The 25,100-nt window shown below is 47.2% G+C and overlaps 2 protein-coding genes and 1 long non-coding RNA gene across 4 annotated transcripts in view; 1 reads left to right on the forward strand and 2 right to left on the reverse strand.

Annotated features, from left to right (window-relative positions):
- The window catches only part of NOL4L (nucleolar protein 4-like), an 83,310-nt gene extending 79,665 nt beyond the window's left edge, over positions 1 to 3,645 (forward strand). Inside the window, exon 12 of the mRNA XM_005879822.2 lies at positions 1 to 3,645. This exon is cut by the window's left edge and continues 771 nt beyond it. The gene's annotated coding sequence lies outside the window, so the exon portion shown is untranslated.
- LOC106728408 overlaps positions 1 to 5,804 on the reverse strand; it is a 7,801-nt gene extending 1,997 nt beyond the window's left edge. The window contains exons 1-2 of the long non-coding RNA XR_001364716.1: positions 5,642 to 5,804; positions 4,747 to 4,903 (exon numbers count right to left, since the gene is read on the reverse strand). This is a non-coding gene — a long non-coding RNA (uncharacterized LOC106728408). The remainder of the gene's footprint in view (positions 1 to 4,746; positions 4,904 to 5,641) is intronic.
- Positions 5,805 to 7,845: 2,041 nt separating this feature from the next.
- The window catches only part of ASXL1 (additional sex combs like transcriptional regulator 1), a 54,904-nt gene continuing 37,649 nt past the window's right edge, over positions 7,846 to 25,100 (reverse strand). For both annotated transcript variants that reach the window (XM_014550680.1, XM_014550681.1), the window contains exons 4-12: positions 18,924 to 19,044; positions 18,750 to 18,847; positions 18,108 to 18,201; positions 17,495 to 17,647; positions 16,094 to 16,257; positions 15,900 to 15,996; positions 14,264 to 14,369; positions 13,341 to 13,974; positions 7,846 to 12,609 (exon numbers count right to left, since the gene is read on the reverse strand). In XM_014550680.1, coding sequence (XP_014406166.1) covers positions 9,778 to 12,609; positions 13,341 to 13,974; positions 14,264 to 14,369; positions 15,900 to 15,996; positions 16,094 to 16,257; positions 17,495 to 17,647; positions 18,108 to 18,201; positions 18,750 to 18,847; positions 18,924 to 19,044 — 4,299 coding nt within the window. In that variant the 3' untranslated portion in view covers positions 7,846 to 9,777. The remainder of the gene's footprint in view (positions 12,610 to 13,340; positions 13,975 to 14,263; positions 14,370 to 15,899; positions 15,997 to 16,093; positions 16,258 to 17,494; positions 17,648 to 18,107; positions 18,202 to 18,749; positions 18,848 to 18,923; positions 19,045 to 25,100) is intronic.

The following is a 25,100-nucleotide window of genomic DNA, read 5'->3' on the forward strand; positions in this document are numbered from 1 at the left end:
GCAGGCGCCAGGGGCTGTCCCTCTGAGTGCCCAGCACCACCAAGCAGGAGGACCTCACCCACACCCACTGCAAAGCAAAGACAAACACACGCCCCCCTCCCCCCATTTCACAGAAGCCCCAGCCATGGCCACCTGTATTCTACCTCACACTCCAGCGGGGGCTTTTTCCAGGATGTGCCCGAGCCTGCTCTGAATGGCTGTCTCCCAACTCCCCCACACGGGGTGTGTGCCTGGGGTGTAAGCCCGGCCCTCCCGGCTGCACGACAGGATGGAGACTGGGAGACGGGAGGCCGGTCAGCAGAGTCCCGGCCCTCACCCTGCCCAGGGAGTTGAGTTAACACTCCCCGCACAGACCCAGACCCTCAGGCCCTTGCTGGGAAGACCCTGTTTCCTCAGGGTGAGCCTCTAGGTGTCAGGCAGCCACTGGCCAGGAGAGGCAGCTGGGCGCCCCTGGACTGGCTTGGCTCCCGTCCCCGGCCCCCGTGGTGGAAATTAAGGGACCATCATCCACCGGAGTAGCCAATTGGGTTCTAAGACCAGCCCTTCTGGAGGGACCAGTCCTGGAAGAAACCTCTCATCCCTGGAGTGTGAAAGGGGCAACAAGGAAAGGCTGGCCTGGTTTCCCTCCTCCCGATAGGCACTTCCTCTTGCTCAGTGCAATACCTACCAGTGCTGCTAAACCAGGGATTCGCCCAGACCTCAGCAGGCCCCCGGGCCTCTCCATGCAACACTCCGTAGCCATGACCGCAGCCTCCGCTGCCGCCCCTGCCCAGAGCTGGCAGAAGCCCTCTGTTGCCTTTCCTCCCTCAGAGCAAAGAGGCCCCAGGGAGCCAGGGCCGAGTGGACCCTGGGACGGCTACTGAGAGCCACCTGACCCCAGAGTAGGTATCCCTTCTCAAACCAGCTTCTCCGCAGCCAGCTGCCTCCTGGCACTGTGGCAGACCCCCCTCAGGAGGGGTGGGGAGAGCGCTCCAGTGTGGGTGTCCCACCCTGTGCTGACTCCCAGCCCCTAGAGGCTGGGGTGGTCTTTTATCTCTCAAGTGGCCTCCAACACCCCATCCCACCACACCACCTCTGCCTTGCATCTGACCCATCCCCAGGCCTCTGGTCGGGGCCAGGACACCCGAGACTCCCCCTTAGCACAGCACAAACTCCAGTGCCCACGGCCTCTCCCACACCCAGCCATCCGCACAGCCATCCTCCACCTGCTCAGTACACTCCCTGACGTTTTAATTTGTGTAAATATTTATTTTTGTGTGTGAACAATATTACAAAGTAATCAGTAGATCTTTTGCAAAATGTTACCCCAGGCAATTTGTGAAATCTTAATGTTAAAAACTGGCAGAGACAATCGCCGCCTTAGAATTCTTGGTATCAATTGCTTAACATGTCATTTCTCCTCCCAGAGGCAGTACCCAAGCCAGGCATGAACGGTTTGCTTTTCTTAACAGCCAGGAGTGAGAAGGACTGGGGAAGGGGCTCCTGCGCCACCACACACGGAATTAGACCTAAAGATCACATAAGCTACAGTTTGAAGTCGCGTTTTTCCGAGTTTAGGCTGCCCTAACTGATCACCTTCAGCCGACCTAATGCTGCGGTAAGAGTGGAAGTTCCATGTATTAAAGAGAAAGGAAAGGGACGCCAGTGGCACTGGTCCCGGGGTCTCCCAGAGGCTCCCCCAGGGCGGGTCTGAGGTGGGGTCCTTCCCACTGAAGTTGCGCCAGAAGCCCTGGAGATGGCAGCATCAGGAGCGAGTCACTATGTGAAACAGGATCCCATTAGCTAGTTCAGTCAGGGAACTTGTTCGGTTTGGCTTTTGTTTTAAAAGATGCAGCTTCAACCCAGTCCCTCTCCTCCTGACTTGGAGAGTACCTGAGAGCTGGTTCTGCTGAACCTCGCTCCCACTGCACCCCCCTCCCCCCAATAACCCCAGGGACAGCCTTCTCCCGAAGCCCTGCCCCAGAACCATTTAAAATCCTTATGGAGGGGAGGCCTCGGTACAAATTAGTCATCTGGGATCCAAAATTTAAAAGATAATGTGAGTAGAACACACCAATTCCAGAGTCTTTGCAGGGGCCTGATCCTGAGAGGAGAGAAGGGCAGAATCCAGAGAATGGGGATTGGTCTTAGACCAGAAAGAGTGTGGCGCACCTGAAACTCATTTACCCTCACCACTCGGACAAACGGACAGTGCACATCCGAGGACAGCAATGGAGGGGGGGGGGAGGGGGATCAGGCAGGGGGCTCAGAGGGTTTTAGAGAATTTCAATTTCAAACAGGTGGAACCCAGCCATCCCTATTCCCAAGGGCCACTTACGACTCCAGGGGTGGTTACAGGATTAACTACCAGTTCATTTTCAAAATGCTGCTTTGAACTCAGAGGGTTGATACATTTAATTTGTAATTTTTTGTAAAACTTTTTACAAGATAGTAAAGTATTTCACCAGAATACCAGTTTCAATCCGTCCATGGTCTGATTTTTATATAATTTAGTGGTGCTTTAGAAACTTTGTTTTTGTTGTTTCTGGGCTAAACAGCTCAATCCTTTTTCGCCTGTATCTACCTAAGACCAATGTGAACCTTTGTATTTTTGCTCCTAATTTTGGACTCAGTGAAAGTGTACTGTTTACATGTACAGATGCCCCAGTCCCTGTGTGTTCTGCAAGACTCGCTCTTGAGGAGGAAGGTGCACCTCACTAAGCTCATCTGCTTAGCAAAGCCACAAAACAAAAACCTCTCACTTTTTACCTGTTTCCACCTAAAAACAAAAACAAAAAAACCTACAACACACAGAACTCGGATTTACTGAAAAACACTTCTCTAAGCTCAGAAAAATCTCTGTGCAAGTAGATGGCCCACGTGCGTCTGTATGTGGTCCATTTAGAAGCAGGGTCGGGACAGAGACCTCCCACACCATTGGTGGGTGACTGCACGGGCAGGTGAGCAATGAAGCAGGACTTGGCTGCAAAGTGGTGAGTGGATAGTTCTCCCAGCAGCCTGGGGTGGGCAGGTTGTCCTCAGTCCTCTGGCATCACTCAGACAGGTTCTGGGAGAGCGCGAGTTCCCTACCTGGGCGAGACTTTAAGAGTCTCCAGTGCAGATGGGATGAGCTTGTCTTCAAGGTTCCCCTGGAGACATCACCTCTGGCGAGGGGCAGAGGGCTCCAGACGATAAGCATATGGCACTTAAGGCAAACAGTGGATGGCACCAACTTTTAAAGGTGACTCTTTATTACTTAATCAGTGGCTTCACCTCTAAATTATATTTTTACAGATATGCACCTATGCAACTTAACGTGGCTCTTCTAAGCAGGTGAGAACTTCCTCTTCAATGCTCTATAAAAATTCTTTGTGTTCTGTATAGTGAGTTTTTCCAGTAAATGTGGCTCAATATTTTAATTCTTAGACTGTGTCTTCTCTATGTGATGCAACTAAATTCTGTTTTGTTTGTGGAATGACTAGCACAGGCCAACTCCCTCTCCCCTCACTTAACAAAAGACCAATGAGCTGTTAATCAAGCTGTTTCTCCATGGTATTACTTGCTAAATGCACTGATTTCATAAGTATGTGGAATCCTTTTTCTTTTGAATCTGTATATCATATATAAGACTGAATCTACTTAATAAACACTGAATAACAAACTGAATGTGTTCTTTCCACTTGTCCTCTTCAACAGCCACACTGCCAGCTAGACCTCTTCCAAACCTAGCTGGGCACTGAAACACCTTTCCACTAGTAGATTCCACCTTTGCTCGGCCCAGCAGCGAGCACACGGAAGGTCCTTGGTAAATGTGTCATGCCCTTCGGCACCTAGCCCGCTAGAAAGGGAAGGAAATGCATCTTCCCTGGTGCTTGCCAAGCGCCTGTGGGCACCATGTTGAAACCTCACCGTGACCTTCCCAGAGAGGTGCCCTTGCCTCCACTTGCAGATGAGTCAGCAGGGGCGCACTGGGGGCTACCTCACCTAAATTCAGCTAGTGGCCAAGCCAGGTCTGAACTCAACTGTTTGCCTGTAAACCGTGCCCATCCCACTCCCCAGTGTGCAGCTCTTCAACCATCAGAACCAAAGCTTGGGAAACAGGAAATGCCATCCCTGGCCCTGAATCTTCACTACTTGACATTCCACTCGACCCCAAACCCCAGATCCCGCTTTGAAGGGAACAAAAAGGCTGCTTTTTCCAAAGACGTCTACTTGTACACTTACTTTTTTCATCCTATACATTATCATTTAGGTTAAACTTTAAAGGAAAACTTATAGGAATATGGGTAGGAACAAAACTGGTTGTCATGAGTTTAAAAACAAATTTGACCGAGTTAAATGCATAAACATGTTTTACTGTTAAAATTGTGCCTGTCACACAATATGGAAGTTGTTTTCAAAACATTTATTTTTCGTCACGGCAGAATAATCTTTTTAAAATAGAAATTCTGTGCAACTGCCAAATACATAAAATAAAAAGAGAGGAGCCAATCGTTTGAACACCCCAGGAGTGCACTTTGGGGCTAAGATTCAGACCAATAGTAGTAAGAACAGCCGAAGCAGGGAACCTCTCAGCACCCTATCTTTCCACGTGCACGTGGGGACCATGGGCAGCAAATCCTCAGTACTACCATGAAAAGGTCTGTCCTACTGAATCCACCGCTGCTGAGAATCACCAAGGGACCACACACCCCAACAACCAGGACAATATCTACAGAATCCAGACCAGCCACACACAACCAACTGGTCGACCGGGACAGCACTTACCTCGGATGAAGCCACAGCTCCGCGGGAGCACTGGTATCCTGGGACCGGAGAAGGTGCTGGAGAACAGAGAGGCACTGCTGGATCCCCGGCTGGCTTCTTTAATGGAGCTCCCCACCACGGCTGTCAACAATGTCCAGGACATCAAATGGGAATGCCCCTTAGAGCAGGGAAAGCAGATACACAGTGACCAAACAGGGATCCTCACTCCACTCTGTGGACAGGGAAGACATGCATGCACTACAGGGAAGGAAACCTGGAGCAACACTGTGGTTCACCTAACACACTGACCTCTTGCTGGCCATTTACCCAAATTATACAAAAGAAAGGAAGAGAACTCCGTTTTGAGAGTACAAAACCGGTGTGGTTGCAAACGTCACAAAGGCTGGTAAACTTAGGAAACCAGTGTACACAACAGAAGTGGCAATGGTTTTATTTTCAATTCTGACCTTTTAGAGATCTGAATTTAGATTGTGTTTCATGACGTCGTACAGTAAATAAATTCCAGTTCCCAGAAATGCTAGCTAAATCCTATCATACATAAATATACCATCACAGCCCAAACTAGGTAAAGGGAACACCTTCAAGTCCTGGTTTCTGGCTCACTTCAAGAAATATTAAAAACAAAGATCTTTCATTTGTAGAGCCCGGATACATGGAGACAATTATAATGGGACTTCACTTAAAGCAGCATAACAAACCTTGACAAGTAAAAAAAATTTAAGTACTTTAAAATGTACTACGGAAGGTTAGTAGTTACCGAAACTTAAGTCATCTCTCCCCTCCTTGATCTTTTGAATAAACTCAGATTAGGTTTATCATCAGTCAGAGGCTCTTAAATGAGAGGCCCCAGATGCCTAAGGAGCTCTTGCACCCTGAAACAGTGCACACAACTTACAGCTCAGTGTGAACGCGCATTCCTGGAGAGAGGGCCCAGACCTTCCATCAGGCTTCTATCGTGTTCCCATAAAGGCCAAGAGCCACTGCACTGGCAGCTTTTTGTTACTCTCCTTTAAAAAAAATTTATTTTTATTGATTTCAGAGAGGAAAGGAGAAGTAGATAAATCAATGAAGAGAATCATTGATCGGCTGCCTCCTGCACGCCTCCTATTGGGGATGGAGCCTGAAACCCAGGCCAGGAATCCAATCATGACTTGGTTCATGGGTCAATGCTTAACCACTGAACCACAAAGGCCAGGCTCTCCTTTTCCTTATACAGCTTCTGTCTACACCTTTTGGTAGAGACATTCATTCCAGGCTTTCAAATTGATCCATAGAGCCCTAGCTGGTTTGGCTCAGTGGATAGAGCGTCAACCTGCAGACTAAAGGGTCCCGGGTTCAATTCCGGTCAAGGGCACATGCCCAGGTTGTGGGCTCGATCCTCAGTGGGGGGTGTGCTGGAGGCAGCCGATCAATGATTCTCTCTCATCAGTGATGTCTCTCTCTCTTCCTCTCTGAAATCAATAAAAATACATTAAAAAAAAAATAAAATCAACAAATTGATCCATAGAGATGAGAGGAAGCATTAGACACTATCAAGGTTTGGTTTCAACTACTAACCAGTTAACTGCCACATGTCCAAATCAAAAACCATCCCCACACACCACGGTATTTTGAATTTGATTGCATCTATAGACAGTAATGGCGTACAAAGTGTTAATCTCTAAGGTCATAAAGCCCACCTTGTCACTTTAAACGGCGCCCATACAGGAGGGCAACACAGCCTGTGCCTCCTCCTCTCAGGGCACAGGGCAGGCAGATGCTTGGCCCCTAAAGCCCCTGATGCAGGAGGGCTACTCTGTGAAGCACACACACCCCTCAGGCAGGGTCTTTCTAAAGAGCAGGTTGGACATAAAGCTAATGACACCTCAAAAAGGCCACTGAGGTTTTCATATTCTGAAACATCAGGTTTCCTTGTCCTCTGAAGGAAACGTCTCCACTACCAAGCACTCCATCTCTAAACACGGTGCTGTGTATTCAACGATAGCATGAGGCCACGAGCCAGATGTCCACTCACAGGCCCGCACCTCCACAGCTCCCCTCTGGGGTGAGGGTCAAGCAAGAGCCATATAGATCCTATTATAAATTCATGTAGTGATTGCCTGGCTTGGTGCATTTAACTGTCTGGAGTACTTACTATGTGCCAGGCCCTAATAACTTTATGAAGTAGGAGCTACCATCCCCATTCAGATGGAAAAGTTGGCAGAGGCCGAGTAACTGGCAATCACAGTGTGGGCAAGCAGCAGGGCCTGTACTATAATCCACCGCACTATTCTGCCTCGTTAATGAGATGCAACTCTGGCCCCTAATGCATTCTAAACTCCTGCAGACTACGTGCACAGATCCTATCACATGAAGGTACACGGACACATCTTCACCACTGGGTGGCTGCCCATGGAGCCCGACCGTAACTTCTCCAACTGCACCTGCAGCACCACAAAGTTGCAGCTTGAACTGGCCCCAAGGGATCCCACCACACAGTCTATTTTCTCCAACTCATAGGAAACAAGTCAACGGATCCTTCTTTTAGTTCACCTTTACTTCCCATCATGTTGGGTTATTTTTTTTTTTTTTACTCTTGGCATATTTAGATACTAAGATAGATCCTACGAAGCACAAAATCACATATTTAAGTACTCCAGTAGGTCTGAGGACTGAAGTCAACCCCTGCAGGCTGGAAGCCACTCAGCCTCGGTCTGCAGGCAGCACCTCCCTCACTGCTGCCTGCTGCTGCGCAGATGCCCATGTTTATGGCTTTTCAAGGTCAGAACTGTTCACCCTCCCACAGATCATCAGCCATTAGGAAGCTCTCGAGCAATCTCAGGCTCAGTGAAGCAGTGGAGATGAGCATCCTCACCACTTGCATTAATTTCCGCTTCCAGTGCACAGTGCCAAAGTTTGCCAAGTCACGCCGTCTAAAGAGTGAAATTGACAAGTTATGCCTCTAAGTCTCACCTCACAAAGGAGCTCCTGACACCACATGAGCTCCAGCCGAGGGGAGGGAGCTGACATTTGCTCCTTCAAAGCAGCTTCTACACTCCAGCTGAACCTTCCTTCCCACCGGGAGGGGGTGGGGAGCCACAGAAGATGACAGAGACCGAGTGCAGGTTGTACAGGTTTATTTTTCCAAAACCACAGGAGACATACAAGAGCAGCGCTTTCTCTGGGCAGCCCCATGGACTAGACCCTAGAGTGGCCTCAAAGGTCACAACAGAAGGAAGAAGAGGATCAAACACGCTTGGGCCTCTGCTCCCTGTCTTTGGTAAACAGACTCTTAAAGTTGACAACTTGGACTTGGCCAATACTGCATTTAAATCACCACATCACTGCCAACTTCTCACTCATGCTTCAGATGACAAAAATGCCACACTGGATGAAATGGGAAGGGGAAGACCTCTCAGATGAAATGAGATCTGCTGAAGTCATACCGATTTTATACTTCACACATAAGCACTCACACAGGGAGACTGGAGTTAAACAAGGACTCAACTCTGCAACAAGTTGAGGTACAAGAAATAAGGCAGGAAGCAGGGTGAGGAAAGACAACTATGGAGACATCTATTTGTTAGAAATGTGTTGGGAGAGAGGCAGGCAGCAGGCCTGCCTGTTTCTTCCCCAACCTGCTGTCAAAAGGAGCTCTATGGCCCCAGGAGAACATGGTCCCAGGTATTGCTGACAGTGGCCCTGGAGCCAGGTCTAGAAGGCCCACCTGGGGCTGCCCAGGGCACTCACCCTCGAGTTCAGAAGCACTTAACACTGGTGGTGGTGATTTGTCACATATGGCAGTGAGCAGCCAGTGAAGGTTGGAGAAGAGATGTGAGGAGCAAGATGCATTTGCTCAGCAGCGGACAGGCAGGCTGACTGGCTCTGCAGGCTGCAGCAGGTCCCCCGGGTGCACTGTGACAGGGCACCGGGCCAACCTGGCAGATCACAAGTTAATCACTCAAGTTGGGCAGCACAGCATGCAGTGGCTCTGACACAGGTGGAGAGAAGTCTATTACACCACTTTAATGCAATGATGCCCAAAACGTAAAGTAAGGGAGAGACGTTCGTGTTGTCTATATAATACATCCATTTACAGAATCGGCCAGTACTGTGTACAACATATAAATACATGATAAAACATTAGAGGTGCATAGAGCATACTTACAGAAGCCAAAAAATTCACTTTATACATCCAAGGATAGAGTTAAAAATATAAAAATAAGAAACACACACTGCTTTGAAATGTAAAATGATTTTTCACATACATAGGTGTGTGGAGATGCCCGCTCCCATGAGTCCAAAGTGACCGGGAAGGTGTCAGGCAGAGGCATTCACCTGCCAAACATCTGGACATGTGACTGACAAGGTCTACAGGTGGGATTTTCAGATAGATGACCTTATGCTCAACCCTATTGTCCAAGCAGGTCTATTCAAAGGTTCCAAAAGCTCCTGTGGGCCAGTGGGTTGTAATGAGTCAGCAAAGTCCCATATTTGCTTCAGCAACAGAACCAAAGGTTAAAAATCCATCAACTGGCATCAGAATGAACTGTGACCCTGAGGTCAGCAGGTACTTGAGCCCCCTGGTGGGCACTGCTGGGAGTTACCTTAACCCTGTGCTGGTTCTTCCCCAACCATCACCTCCCCAGAATAGCAGGAGGAAAGGTGGCAGGGAGGGGGCGGCGGAAGACTGACATTTCTACTTAGTTCAGGTAGGTTTGTTCCCTGTGTGGAAAACAACCTTCTTTCTTCAATTTCAAGTCCCTCTGGGTGTCAGGCAGGCCCCCTACACCTCACCAGGCTCTGTCTACATGAGGGCTCAGCTGGCCAGTTGCAGCTCAACAAGTTGCCCTGTGGAAAGCCCCTCCAGCACGACAGGAAAGTTGCTAAGTGACAGAGGCCTTTAGCACTATAAATGTTAGGGAGAGGCAAGAGTGCTCCTGCCTGAAGAGACAGTCTACTGTATCAATGATATTCTGTATACAGACTTAAGATCAATCATTATCAAAATACACACACTAAATATACAACTTTTCCCATGGCCATAATTTATTATCTTACCACAAGGCACAATACACAGAGCTTGGAGGGTCCAATACAGTCGTCATGACAGAACGCACCACAGCCCTGGCACATGATCATGGCTTTCAGGCTGCATGCACACTGGAGCGAGATGCTTTCCACTGTGCTGCTGTCGGTGAACATTTGCAAGGAAAGTGATGCACTGTGGTTCGCACCAAAGTTTGCTTTGTGGCTCAGCTGCACCACACTTCCAGCAAGGCCTTTGGGAAAGGCTGGGGAGCTGGAGGAATAATTAAAGCTGGTGGAACTTAGCTGGAGTTTAGAAAGCTTCCCATAAAATGCCTGTTTAATGTTGAGTTGGGAGGGGATAGACGAAGGCTCCAGAGGTTGACTGAGCCCTTTCCCAGGCTCTCGAGGCAATTTCCAGAAGGGCAGGTCAAGGACAAAGGGCATCGCTTGCAAGTGATCCACCAGATCCCGAGGACCGGGTCCAGCTTCATTTCTGTTCTCTGCATTTGCCTTGAGAGGCGCCCCCACAAATGTCTTTTCACTCTTGATGCTGCCAACAGAGGCAGGTGGTGTCTTTGGAGCCCAGTCTTCCCTGGCAGTCTGCACCCCACCAGGCACAGAGTTTTTACTTGGCCCCAACTTCCTACTGGGAAAACCAGGAGGGGCATCAGCGGGCAGCGGCACTGGCGCCACAGGCTTGGGGCACTGAAGGGTTGCAGCCAAATTTCTAGAGCCAAAGAGCTTCTTCCCTTGACCTCCAGCACTGTTCTGATCACCCGGGGCCCGGCCTGTCTGATCAGGACCCAAGGAGATCACATTTGGAGATGAGAAACAAGGGGCTCTCGAGGTAGTGAGATTTCCTGGACTTTTGCCTGGGGCAGCATTTGAATTACTGCACTGGGGCAGATCTCGGCCTTTCTTCTGTTCTTCACAACTAAAGGAAGAGAACTGCTCTTTGGAATCCACTTCTATTTTCCCAGAGGCAGCTGTCGGATTGGTCACTGGATATAGGGAATCTAAACTTGGGACCATCTTGGAAATCTTTTGGGGTGTTCCAGGAGCCTGGGTGACCTCCAGTCTGGCAAGACCAGTGTTGGCTTCACAGCTGTCGGGTAGAAGAGGTTCCTTCAAAGCTCTTAAAGGACCGGGGCTGCTCCTGCCCACCGCACAACTGTTTCCCCCAGGATCTTGCAAAGATCCCATCCCCTGCTCTTTGGCAAGTGGGAGTCGTGGGGGTTCCAGTCTGCTGCCAGAGAGGGCTGGAGGAAGGACCTTTTCTAGGGGCAAGTTGCCCTGCAGCAACTGCATTACGAGTGGGTTAGTGGCCTCCACTGAGGACCCAGGCCTGCCCAGGGACACAGGCCTCGGCTGGTACTCGGTACTGGCCAGCAACAGGGAATCTGGGATCTTTTGGGGGACTGCACATACGCGAGACACCCAGCTCTGAGGAGCAACCATCCTGTCTGTCCTTTTAACCAGACTATGGTCACCATTCACTTTGGCAAGTGAGGCAGAGTGGTTCCAATCGTGTTTCTCCTCTTTGTCCAACACCGAGGACCTCTCCATCACTGTGGCTTCAGTAGGGTCAGCCTCACTACTGTTCTCAGAGAGGTGGCCTTCAAAGTCAGAGGCTGTGTCTGTGGATTCGCTGTGAGGACTCAGTGCTTCAGAGTCTCCGTTGATTTTCACTTTTTCAACTTCCACCTGTTGGCAGTCGTTACCTGGGCTATCACTGCACCCGTGAGATGGCACTGTCCCAAGCGAAGGACAGCTGGGGAGATCTAAACCATCTTCGGCTGTCAAACCCCCAGGCAATGCAGGAATGAGGGGAGCAGCCTTCTCCCACTCTTCTCCAACCTGGGGCTGGACAGATGGGACGTTCTCTCTGGAGTCTGGTTCGAGCTGTCCCACATTGGAGAAGCCAGCCTCAGTTTTCAGGTCTTCTTGTATAGTAGCTCTTCCCTTCATGGGTGGGCACGAGTCACCAAGTCCTAATTGTCTGTCCTGTAGGCAGCCAGTCAATGACTCAGGGGTGGAACTGGGGGTCACATTCACAGGATCCTTCACAGTTGGATTACCATCCCTGTCCAGAGCCTGGCCAGTTCCTCCTCCTAATACAACATCCCCCACCAGAGACTGAATAGGACCATCGTCAGGGAGAAGAGTGGGTCTTTGCTCTTTATTATCCCTTTCCCAGGAAGTAGTATCAGACTCACCTTCAGTTCTAACATCTAGATGCAATGTAGGCTGCTCAACTAACCTCTCAGGTGCTGGGGTTTTGGAGGACAGTGGGGGCAAAGCCTGGCATGGCTGGTCCCCAGTGGGAGCCATGGGGAGTTGGGAGACATCTTCTCGCCTGCTCGCATCTGGTGCCCTCTGTAGGGAGTTCTCCTCCTCTCTGAGAGAAGCCAGGTGCTCCCTCCTGGCTCTGGGTGTAGCAGTTCCAACCTGGGTGTGCTCCCCATTTAGAGGACGAGGCGGCAGTAGTTGTGTTCGCTGTAGATCTGACGCACACTCTCCAGGGGTGCTCGGGGCTCCTCTGGGCTCAAGGTGGCCACAGGCCTCACCACCATCACCACTGCTGCTGCCTCTGCCACCTCCCTCATCGGTGGTCCTGCCGCCACCTCCACCCGGGCCACCCCCCCCTCCGATGGCAGTGGTGGCCGCCTCTCGATGGCAGTGGTGGCCTCTCGCCCCTCGGATCTGCAAAGCACGGGCTTTAATGTCTGCGAGGGTCCTGGCACCAGTCCAGCCCCGGCAGGAGGACTCCGTGATGGGGACAATTCGGGGGCATATCTGGTAAGTGGGCTGACCTTTAACCACCCAGGGTGGTTTGATACGTGAAAGTTGTATCTGCAAGAGAAGAATTAGAAAACAGTTTTAATTGACTGGGTGTTCTGACCTAGGCACTGTAAAGCTAAATTAGGAGTCTAGTAGCTTAGGGGCCATGGCCTAGAGAATTAAATCATTTTCCTTAACATATTGCGGACCAGTAGTTTTATTACTAGCTTTACCCAGTGCCAGATAAGTTTCTATTGAACGAGTACAAAAAACGTCTTACATAAATGCTAAAGGCACGCTTTAAAATTAAATACCCGTTGCATTTTGAAGTTATTTATTACATTCTTACAAGCTAATATCTTTTTAAAGTATGATACTTCGTAAAACACTGTGTAATATGAAGCGAGAATTCTAGTGACCTGTCCACAATGTGTTAAAAATGAAATTGTCATGGTGAAATGGCGGTCCACAACAGCACACCATTCTCAGAAGGCTCTGCTCAAGGGCTGTTACGTGCCGCACTTCTAAATTTAATTTCTGGTGGGACTATGGGAGTCACTACACAAAGAATCTACCACCACCTAATAAAAAATGTAAACCCCCCACAGGATTCTGACCTCTAGAGATAACTTCAACAGAGTGAACAAACCAGTGAAGCAGAGAAGACCCTCATCCCCAATTGTCAAACTGGTCTCAGGAATGGCTCTCTTGTAGAGGGCTCTACACGCCCACTTAATCAACACAAGGGTCCTGCAAAGGGGCTCCACAAATCGCCTGGCCCTCAAGGGGAAACGGCCTCCTACCCGGATGGGCGGGACTTTGGGCTCCTCTTTGGTGGGCTGTGGCTTTTCGGAGTGAACACTTTCAATTGTGTTACGAAAGGACTGACGATCTTCAAGCCGGGGCTTCTTTTCGGGAAAGGATGCAGAGGCTGCCTCCTCAAAGGATTTCCTCTTCTGATCTCTAGGTTCCTGATCAACAGTCTCCTGATGCAAGCTGGGAATTCTGTCTGGAGAGGCAGAGGCCCGTGCCAGGTTGTCAGGATCGGTTTGGATCTGAGAAGCCCCCGTCTCCACTGTGAATCTGGGACCCTCGGAGTCAGGCACTGCAGAGGATGTGCCAGGCAGGTGGGGACTGCCTGCCCCTGCTGAATCAGTCTTAGCCTCCCCATCCTTGTAGAGGGGGATGTCAGGTGCCACAGACTGTGTGTCTTTAACAATCCCTCCTTGTTCTAGCTCCGGTTTCTTGTACAGATTCCTTCTGGCTCTGGTTCGGAGATCTGGCCGAGAGCGTTTCTTGAAATGCCCGTCTCGCTGCCGGGTGGCTGGACCACGCTGTGGCCGTGCTGATCCTCCTGGGACTCGCAAGTCACTCTTGATTTCAGCCTCCTCCTGGCCCACATTCTGCTGCAACAATTCTTCTCTGGCCAAACCCAACCTGCAAACCAAACTCACACCGTCAGTTACAGGGCAGAGAAAGCATGCTTATTTTATTTATGAATGACACACCCAGATATTAGATATCTCAGAACCAAGTGAATCTAAATGGTGCATAACATTAACCATAGGCTCTGGTAGCTTCCTTCCATATGGCATTAGGCTAAATGAGCCACGGCAGGCAATCTCCACATTCTCATTCAACACAAAAGTATGCACAACTTGGAGAACATCTGCCTTTATCCGCCCCCAAATCCCAGACCAACACTCACAGCAACCAAGTGCCTTACTTCTGTCCATAGTAGTCCTCAAAGAACTTTTCTTTCCATTGTTCTACCTTCTTTTCCTTCTCCATTTCCTGCCGTATCCTGACTTGCATCTCATGAGTGAATTCACCTAGAGAGAAATAAAACTTTTGAGCACATGCATTCAGGATATTCATGTGTCTTATGGAAAGTAGTTCTACTTCCTCCATTTTCAAAATACATATGACTTTGGTGGATTTAGAGGTCTTTTTTTTTTACCCTCACTATCTTCAACACTGGTTTCCGTCTCCTCCAAAGGATCTCTCACATCATGCTCTTCTCAGGACAAAACTAACATGTCTGTTACAAGGGAAACTTAGTCTTCAAACAGCAACACGTTGTTCAAAAAAGCAAAACAAAAACAAACCAAAGCCGAAACCGGTTTGGCTCAGTGGATAGAGCGTCGGCCTGCGGACTGAGGGGTCCCGGGTTCGATTCCGGTCAAGGGCATGTACCTGGGTTGCGGGCACATCCCCAGTGGGAGATGTGCAGGAGGCAGCTGATTGATGTTTCTCTCTCATCGATGTTTCTAACTCTCTATCTCTCTCCCTTCCTCTCTGTAAAAAATCAATAAAAAAATATATTAAAAAAAAACACCAAAACAAAACAAAAAAACAAACCAAAGAACCATTCTTACTTCCTGTGCAGAAAAAAGTTAACCTAGCAGGCCTGATTGCTTATCCTTAGAAAGGGCTGCTTACAAGGTTGGCCCTTGGCTGACATCTGGGAACCTGGATTTGGGGAGGGTTCCCACCCCCAAACTGATATGAATGGCTCACTGTGCCTAAACTGTTTTTGCAAACAAGATGGTTTATGGCGAGCACCTGCTTTCCTTTGGGGAATCTGAAATTTGGGTATGTGCCAGGCATAGGCATGCTACATGATCAGCCCTCAATAAAACCCTGAGCACCAAGTCTTTAACAAGCTTCCCTGGTAGACTACATTTCACATGTGCTGTCACAGCTCAGTGCTGGGGGAACTGAGCGCATCCTGTGTGATTCTACTGGGAGAGGACCTTGAAAGCTTGCTCCTGGTTTCCCTGGACTTCACCTTTGCTGAAGTCCTTCACTCTGTATTCTTTCGCTGTAATAAACTACAGCCATGAAGAAGACTCTATGCTGAGTGCTGTAAATCCTCCTAGTCAAGCACTGAACCTGGAAGAGGTCTCAGGGACTTCCCAACACACTCTCCTTGTACCTTCCCCACAAAACTAAAGTAGCAGAAGCTAACAATCACTCCAATGGCGATGTCTAAAAACAGAGCATCTGGTAAAGATTAACATTGTAGCTCAATGCCACAGTGAACTTTCCTCCGTCCATCCAGACAACGCCATGTTTAATGGAAAGAATAGGATTTGACAGGTTTAATGATGAAGAGGCAATGCAGATGGATATTAACACACAAAACAATGAAAGCTCCAATACCCTGTATCTTCTAAAGCTATGAAGCACATTAACACCTGCCACATTTATTAGTGTTGTGAGGAAAGCCTGCCTTACACTAAATACCCCTTGGAAAAAGAGATAAATTGGTAAAAATGGGGTTTTAAATATCAGGAAACAAGTGATACCACACATGGCAGGTACCTCTCAAACAATCTGAGATAAGAACGTCTACTCACCATCAGCCAGGCGCTCCCGCCAGCTCTGAGCCGCGTGGGTGAAAAACTCGTTATTCAGTGCACTGCTGCTGAGACGCAATAGGCCATCCGTCCCCACCTAGAAGGATCAGGCACATAACCCGATAAATAAAAAACTTAGAAGGACAACACAAGCTCGCTCAGAGAGAAGCATAGAAGAGGCGGCCTTTCCGTACCTGTCTGTCCACTTCAGGCAGGAGGAAAAGGAGCTGCTGCTGGAAGTGGGATGGCAGGGCGTGGAAGGTCCGAGAATTTATCAGGGCCCGAAGGTTGGTATTGACAAGAATGGACCCAGGTGTCTCAAAATCTACCTCTTCCCCTCTGTTGCGCTTCATTTGACCTGTGATTTTTGAAGCAATAAAAAGCAACGTATACATTTTCAGCTTCTTAAAGCAGAAGAAACAAATGCTAACTTTAGGGGAAAACTTTGGTGGCACCCAACCTACTCAGAACTTATCGGCACACAATCTGCTCGACTACCCAGTACACCCTAACCTATATGTTACAATTATTCTTCCCAGGTAACTGTCATTGCCAGCAAACCCAAGAGAACACTTGGGCTGCATCTTCTCACATAAGACTGTACTAGGCTGTGTCACAGCCTGAAGAGGACACTCTTCCCCATAAAACCAGGCAGGGGCAGGCCCTGACCCTCCCTCCAAAGCTGAAGAAAAGTTCCACAAAGTCAGCTGGTGAAATGATGGAAGTTGTCTAAAAGCAAATCTATTAGCGTCCTATGGGAAAATCCGCAGAAGCCTTCTTGTGAGTGGGCCGAAGAGGTACAATCTCCATGCAAAGGTACTAAGGGTTGTTTAAAGCCCACGAAAATGTCAATACCTCTCACAGAAGCCTCAGCAAATGTTACTTTTTTTTTTTTTAAATCACTTAGAATAGACACCTGTTAATCTTAGATTGAGCACTGCTGAGGAATTGGAAAAGCAGACCTAGTTCCGACTTGGGCAATGGTTTATTCTAATTTCACAAGCCAAGGCTAACTCTTAATGGTTTCTTGTGGCCCATCTACAAACAGCCAGCATGTGGGCTTTGAGATATAAATCCTGAAATAGCAAACAGTGTATTGGCCTTGTAAGTAAACCTACTGGGTATGGGAGGTGCACACTACTGAATTTGTTTGCATCTCCCAAATTCAACTTAGGTTTCCACTCAATATGCTGACTGGGCTGTAGAAAAGGGCATCTGACAGAGACTACGATGTTGAGAACAAATATGGCAGGATGTTAACAAAGAAAGAAAATGGACGTTGGAATTCTTCACTGAGAAGCTCAGAAGCAATTTTCACTCACATAGACACTGACTGAGCAAGACCACTAAAGCAGGCAGACTAGGCCCTTACAGGGACATACGAGGAGCAATGTGGCACCATCTCTGCCCACAAGGAACTCTCTCTCAGTCTAGCAGAGACTATCTATATGTGGAATAACCAAAATGCAAGGTAAAATTAAACAAAAAAGAGAGGACCACCCAAGATAAACTGGTAAAAGAATTAGACTTCCTCATGTCACTTGGCCTGCAGGGGCCCCCTTTACAGGCAAAGAAATGAGTGCCAAGCCACTCACCTGTGGCCGGCTTCCGGAAGCCTCTCAGGAGCGGGGCAGGGTCCCGGGCGACCTCGGCCTGGCCACGAATAGCAGCGCTGCCCAGGGCCAGAGAGCCGCTGCTGCTGCTGGACGGGCTGCCACTCTCGCCATCAGCGTGGCGGCCCGAGAACCCTGAAGGCACATCATTCCACTGGTCAAAAGTATCACCCGCCATACCCATGGCTCTTAGACAAGCTTCCTTCTCCCAACTCTCCCTGAGGTGCTGCCAGCTATACCGGGTGCTTCCATGGCCCAGCCTTGGGCTGTCAGAGCTCAACACTGCATGCGCTGGCTTTAAAATATCACGTAACAATGCCAAACTGCCATCTTAGTTTGTACAGCACTGCACCTTTTACAAAAAGCACCTGCATACTCCATCCGACCTTCACAGCCACCCTGTGAGGCAAAGGGGAGGGCACGGCAGAGCCCAGCACTGGAACCTAGGTCAGGTCTCGCCACCACAGAGTGCTGCTGCCAGAGGAGGGTCTCCTGACTCCACTGGCATCGCACTACCTAGGTCAGAAACTGCTGCCGCTGGGAGGCAGCCCCAGGCGCTGAGGAAGAGGCACCACAATCCAGATCTCATACATACCTGATGCAGATTCCACGTGGGCCCCGTTTACCTTCAGAGGAGTCAGGACAACTCGAGGCAGCATCACACCAGTCTTTTTCTTTTGCTTGTTTGCCTATATCCCCAGAGGAATCCAAAGAATCTGAGTCACCTGCAAGGCCACAGCACAGCCCTCTCCACTATGTCTCCACTCACCGTCTTGTAAAACAGAGTTTGTATTTGATGAACTCAGGCAGGTAATGCTAACAGCAGCACTGTTATTGGGCCAGGTGCCAGTCCCTGTGCCAAGCATCACCCACGCTGAGAAGACTCTACCATTATCCCCATTTTACAGATAAGGAATTTGCCCAAGGTCCCAAAGCTAGTGAGTGAAAGGGCCAAAATTCAAACCACTAACTCCCCGGCTCCCGTTCTCCCCATTCTGCACAATGCTCTACTTCTCCCTGGTTATCCAGCCATGTAAAGAGAAAAAACAACAACAAATCACTCTGCTGTCAGATCTATGACCCACTTTTTCTCCGGCCCACTTTTAAAAGGTACTAACAGGTGGAGACCAAATTGATTTTCTCCACTCTTCAAACACTCTCACAATTAACTACAGGATGGACAGTCCTATCTGTGCCTGGCCTCTCTTATCCCCCTGTCACCAACTCTCCTCCCTACCTGTGAGGAAGCTCTGTAGCTGTCCCTGGGATTGGAAAGAGGCCGACTCTGAGATTCTGTAGAACAGGATGCATTAGAAGATGTTTCATCAAGTGATACTGGAAGGGAGGGAAATAAAGGTTAGTACCTAATAACTGCTTATGGCTCTTCACCCACCTTGTTAAGGGCACTTACCATCATTTTCACCACTCACAGTGCTGGTTTCATTAGACCCACAGCTCTCTACATCAGCTGTGTCCTCTGGCTCCTCTCCCTCCACTGCAGCCGGATTGCGAGACCACTGCAGGGCATCCTTCTGTGACAGGAAGGAAAACTCGGGTGAGCAAAACCCTACAAATCGATCAAGCATAGTAGTAATTTCTAAACATGTATTGCTTTTCCCTTTCTAACTGACTTTCTCAGCAAGTTCTTTTCAAACATATATCAAGAAAGTGAGATAAAACTTTGCACTCAATCATTCACTAAATATTTACGGGTGACTCCTATAAATGCTAGTTTCTGGGGATAGGGTGGGATATCAGGAGTAGGAAATGGGCCTAGCCTCAAGGAGCTGAACTGAGTAGGGGAGAAAAATCAAACCTATTATACTCCAAAGCACAGTGAGAGAGGTATACAGAGAAATGCAGCAGCTCAGAAGAGGGGACATCTAAGTCCTTAAGTTTAAGAGGGCATGGAGTACAGAAAGTGAATTAAGAATCAGGGAGATAACCTTCCAAAAAGCTAAGTTTTAAAAGGTGTTAGCTAATCCCTGGCCTGTATGGCTCAGTTGGTTAGAGCACTGTCCTCTACACCAAAAGGTGGCAGGTTTGATTCCCGGTCAGGAGTGCATGCAGGAGGCAACCAATTGATGTTTCTCTCTCTCTCTCTCTCTCTCTCTCTCTCTCTCTCTCTCTCTATCAATTTACTAAAATAAATTCCTAAAAAGAAAAAAAGATGTTAGCTGACCTAACTGGTTTGGCTCAGTGGATAGAGCATCAGCCTGCAGACTGAAGGGTCCCAGGTTCGACTGTGGTCAAGGGCACATGCCTGCGTTGCGGGCTTGATCCCCATTGGGGGACGTGCAGGAGGCAGCCGATCAATGATTCTCTCTCATCATTGATGTTTCTATCTCTCTTTCCCTCTCCCTTCCTCTCTGAAATCAATAAAGATATTTTTAGAAAAGATGTTAGCTAAAAAATGAACAAAAGACATTAGCTAGCAAGCAGACGGGTGGCAGTGGGAAGAAAGAAGTAGTTGATAATGAGATGAGCACTGTGGAAGAATATTTCAAACTCAAAGAAACTATAGATTTCCGCAGGAATATGGGGAACTGAGTATGTTGAGGGGGTTAGAGATCTCTCTAGCAGGAGGGCAGATAACATACTATGTGCTGAGGGATTAAGATTTGATTGTTTTGGAGTCTCTGTAGTCAGGGGAATGATTTGAGTTTTAGGAATTTCATTCTGTTAAGCATGGGAAGTCTGGAGGAAGAAGAATCACACTGACAGAAATGAAAATGATGAAGATCTAAAGTAAGATAGTGAAAATGAAGCAAGAGTGTGGAGGAGTGCTCCACTCCAAGTTTCAACTAATAAATGCTGCTTCTAGCAGGCTCTGTTGTAGAGTCTCAGAATTAAACTCCACCCATTCCTAAGAAAAAATTAGGAGCTATCTTATATCTTGAAACTAGGATGAATACTGGAATTTGGAGAGAAGAGAAGATGAGCAGAGATAAGTTGGAACGGGATGTCTTCTTTGAATAAAAGTATGTGAAGGTTAGGTAAAATCATGACTTTACCTCTTACAAATATACCAGAAATTTATAAAGGACATCCACAAAAGTCTAACTCATCAATTTCATGGGTTCCTTCGACTACTATATTGTTTTCATTAATTTAAGCCCAAATCAGACTGACTTAAAGTAATTAAAAAAAACCCCAGCTTTTTAGATCTGTATCTCTTTTCCCTACTGGCTAGAAATGCTCCTCTGAATCAAAAGCTAAAGAATATTTTCAGTATTAAGCTTGTAATTATGGTAATTGACTGCCATGTTCTTGGAATGATGCAACAAATTTATCTCTGAGAAAGTAAATTGTAAACCAAAAATCTAAAAAATGTACATACCTTTTAACCAAACACTTCTATTTCTGAGACTTAATATGTTAAAACATAATAAACTTAAAAAGAATAATCCTTCAAAATAAGAAAATTAATCAAGTGAACTAAATTAAGATCCTTTGTTCATCAAAAGACACCATTAATGCCCTGCTGGTGTGGCGCAGTGGTTGAGCATCAACCCATGAACCAAGTGGTTCAATTCCCAAACACATTGCGGGCTCAATCCTCAGTAGGGGGCGTGCAGGAGGCAGCCAATAGATCATTCTCTCTCATCACTGATGTTTCTATCTCTCTCTCCCTCTTCCCTCCTCTCTCTGAAATCAATAAAAACATTTTTTTTCTAAAGACACCATTAAGAGTTAAAAGGGCAAGCTACCTACAGAGATGGGGAAGATATCTGCAACTCATATAATCCCAACAAAGATCTTGTAGCTAGACCATAAGTCAGTAAGAAAAGGGCAGCCCGGAAGAAAAATAGGCATAAAATGCGAATATGGCATTATACCAAAGAGGATATCCAACACTCACATTAAAAGGTATTTAACCTAACAATAAAAGAAACACACAAAATTATGCAAATTAAAACCACAATGAGGTATTATCACATCCTTAAAAGGCTAAAATTAAAGTTTAGCAATGCCAAGTAGTGTTACTGTGGATGTAAAACGGTTATACTGAAAATGGATCCAACCATTTGAGAATACAGTTTGGCATTATCTGGTACAGTTGAAAATACAAACATCCTATGACTCAGCAATGTCAGTTTGGATTCCCTAGAGAAATACATATTTATACACATCAAAATTCACATCCAGATATTAATGGCAGCATCGTCTGTAACTTGGGCTATAAACAACCAAAGTGTCCATCATCAGTAGAATCAATACATGGTTAGTGTGCTCAATAAATGGACATTATAAAATAAAAAATGAATGAACTACAACTACTCACAACAATATGGATGGTTCTTAAAAACAAATGAAAGAATAGAACAAAAGAATGCATACTGTAATTTATTTCATTTGCAAAAAGTTCAAAAACAGACAAAATTAAACTATAGTGTTGGAGATGCAAATATAAGTGAATAACAATAAAGAAAAGCAAGAAGCCCAGCAGGCGTGGCTCAGTGGATAGAGTGTCAGCCTGCAGAGTGAAGGCTCCCAGGTTCGATTCCAGTGAAGAGCACATGCCTAGGTTGCAGGCTCAATCCCCAGTGTGGGGCATGCAGGGGGCAGCCGATTGATGATTCTCTCTCATCATTAATGTTTCTATCTCTTCCTCCCTTTCCCTTCCTCTCGGAAATCAATTAAAAAATATTTTAAAAAAAGAAAAGCAGGAAAATAACTTCTATGAAGTCAGGGGAATGAAGGGTGTTGTAATTAAGAAGGGGTACACGGTGGCTCCTGGCCATGTTAGATGTCTTGATCTGAGTAGTATTTAGAAAAGTGTTTACAGGCATACCTCAGAAATATTGTGGGTTCGGTTCTAGACCATCGCAATAAAAAGTAACATAAATTTTTTGTTTTCCAAATGATATGAAAGTATGTTCACACTATACTGTAGTCTATTAAGTGTACAATAGCATTATCTCTAAAAACACAATGTGCCCTGGCTAGTTTTCTCAGTGGTTAGAACATCAGCCCGGCAACCAAAAGGGTCTTGGGTTCGATTCCCATCAGGGACACATACCTGGGTTGCAGGTTCAATCACCAGCTCTAGCCGCGGCACATACAGGAGGCAGCCAATTGATGTTTTTCTTTCTCTCCCTCTCTCCCGCCTCCCTCCTTCCCCTCCACTCTCTAAAAATCTACCTTAATTACAAAGCATTTTATTGCTAAAATATGCTAACCATCATCTAAGTCTTCAGTGAGTCATAATCTTTTTTGCTAATGGAGGGTGTTATGACTAGGGTGGTGGTTGCTGAAGGTGGGGTAGCTGTGGCAATTTCTTAAGACAACAATGAAGTTTGCAGCATCGACTGATTCTCCTTTCATGAACAATTTCTCTGCAGCATGCAATGCTATTTGATAGCATTTAACCCACAGAACTTCTTTCAAAACTGGAGTGAATCCTCTCAAACCCTACAACTGCTACATCAACTAAATTTATGTAATATTCTAAATCCTTTGTTGTCATTTCAACAATCTTTATAACATCTTCACCAGTAGTAGATTTTTGATATTTGCAACCATAGTAAAACAAAGACTTATATATTTTTTATATTTATTTTATATATTTAAATGCCATTTAACAAAAATCAACCAAAAAAATGAGTTCGCGTGTCACCTCTGACACGTGTGTCATAGGTTCGCCATCACTGCCTTAGATCAATGTATACTCCTTGTGTCCTGTCCTCTCCCTCATTTTTAAAAATTGAGGTATAATTTACATAGAATGAAATGCATAGATCTTAAGTAGACTATCTGATAGGTTTTGACAAACACACATCAAGGTATAGAACATAGCCCTAGCTGGTTTGGCTCAGTGGATAGAGCATCAGCCTGCAGACTGAAGGGTCCTGGTTTGATTCTGGTCAAGGGCTCTTACCTCGGGTTGCAGGCTCCTCCCTGGTCAGGGCTCGTAAGGAGGCAACCAATCAATGTGTTTCTCTCACATCAATATTTCTCCCTGTCTTTCCCCTCTCTCTTCCACTCTCTAAAAATCAATGGGAAAAAAACTAACCTCAGGTGAGGATTAAAAAAAAAAAAAAATGATATAGAACATAGCCCTAGCCGGTTTGACTCAGTGGATAGAGCGTTGGCCCGCAGACTGAAGGTTCATGGGTTCGATTGCGGTCATGGGCACATAACTTGGTTGCATGTTCCCCAGCCCTGGTCGGAGTACGTGAAGGAGGCAACCAGTCGGTGTGTCTTTCTCACATTGATGTTTCTCTCTGTCTCTCCCTCTCCCTTCCACTCTCTCTAAAAATCAATGGAAAAATATCCTCGGGTAAAGATTAATAAAAAGAATAATAATAAAATAAACTTTAAAAATGTTTATTCTAGAACTGAGCAAATAAGTATATTTACAGTAGATAATGGGAGGCAAATTTCTCAGTTTTGAGTAGCAAATTACTACATAAAGGGGTAAAGCTAGTGGTTCTCAACCTTCCTAATGCCGCTACCCTTTAATACAGTTCCTCATGTTGTGGTGACCCCCAACCATAAAATTATTTTCGTTACTACTTCATAACTGTAATTTTGCTACTGTTATGAATCGTAATGTAAATATCTGATATGCAGGATGTATTTTCATTGTTCGCGACCCACAGGTTGAGAACCGCTGAACCCTGTAATAAAAGACTGGAATTGAAGGTATCAGTATGAACCAACATATGTAAAGAGAGACAAATCTACACTAATAAAAGAGAAACATGGTAATTGGCGTACGACCGCTACCCTTCCCATTGGCTAATCAGCATATCCTTATGCAAATTAACTGTCAGCCAAGATGGCGGCCGGCAGCCAGGCAGCTGGAAGCGAACATGAGGCTTCCTTGCTTCAGTGACTGCAGACTCCAACGTTGCCGGCCTCTGAGTTGCAACTCTAAGCAACAATGTACTATGTTGCAAATAAGAAGCTAAACAAAACCCTAGAAACCAGCTTTCAGCCTGCCGGGATCTCAGAGCTGAAGTTATACATTGTTTCGATTATAGAATGGCAAACAAACCAGATACGAAGCCTCAGAGCTAGAGCCAGAGCTAAAGCTGGCCCAGAATAAAATAAAAAAAGAGAAAAAAAAGGAGCAGTTGGGAGCTTCAGTCAACAACCGCCAGCCTGAAAGCAGCCCTCAGCCCCTCACCCAGACTGGCCAGGCACCCCAGTGGGGACCCCCACCCTGAAGGGGGTGTGACCAGCTGCAAACAGCCATCATCCCCTCATCCAGGCTGGCCAGGCACCCCAGTGGGGACCCCCACCCTGATCCAGGACACCCTTCAGGGCAAACCAGCCAGCCCCTACCCATGCACCAGGCCTCTATCCTATATAGTAAAAGGGTAATATGCCTCCCAGCACCGGGATCAGCGGAGCAGCGAGGCTCCCGGCACCGAGATCAGCGTGACAGGGGGCAGCGCCCAAACCCCCTGATCGCCCTGCAGCTCTGTGTGTGACAGGGGGCGGGGCCACAACCTCCCTATCCGCCCTGCTCTGTTCGTGACAGGGGAAGGCGCCCCAACCCCCTGATCAGCCCTGCTCTGTGCCTGATAGGGCGGAGCTCCCCAACCCCCTGATCACCCTGCGGCTCTGTGTGTGACAG

Source organism: Myotis brandtii, unplaced genomic scaffold (genome assembly GCF_000412655.1).
Source record: "Myotis brandtii unplaced genomic scaffold, ASM41265v1 scaffold61, whole genome shotgun sequence".
Classification (NCBI taxonomy): domain Eukaryota; kingdom Metazoa; phylum Chordata; class Mammalia; order Chiroptera; family Vespertilionidae; genus Myotis; species Myotis brandtii.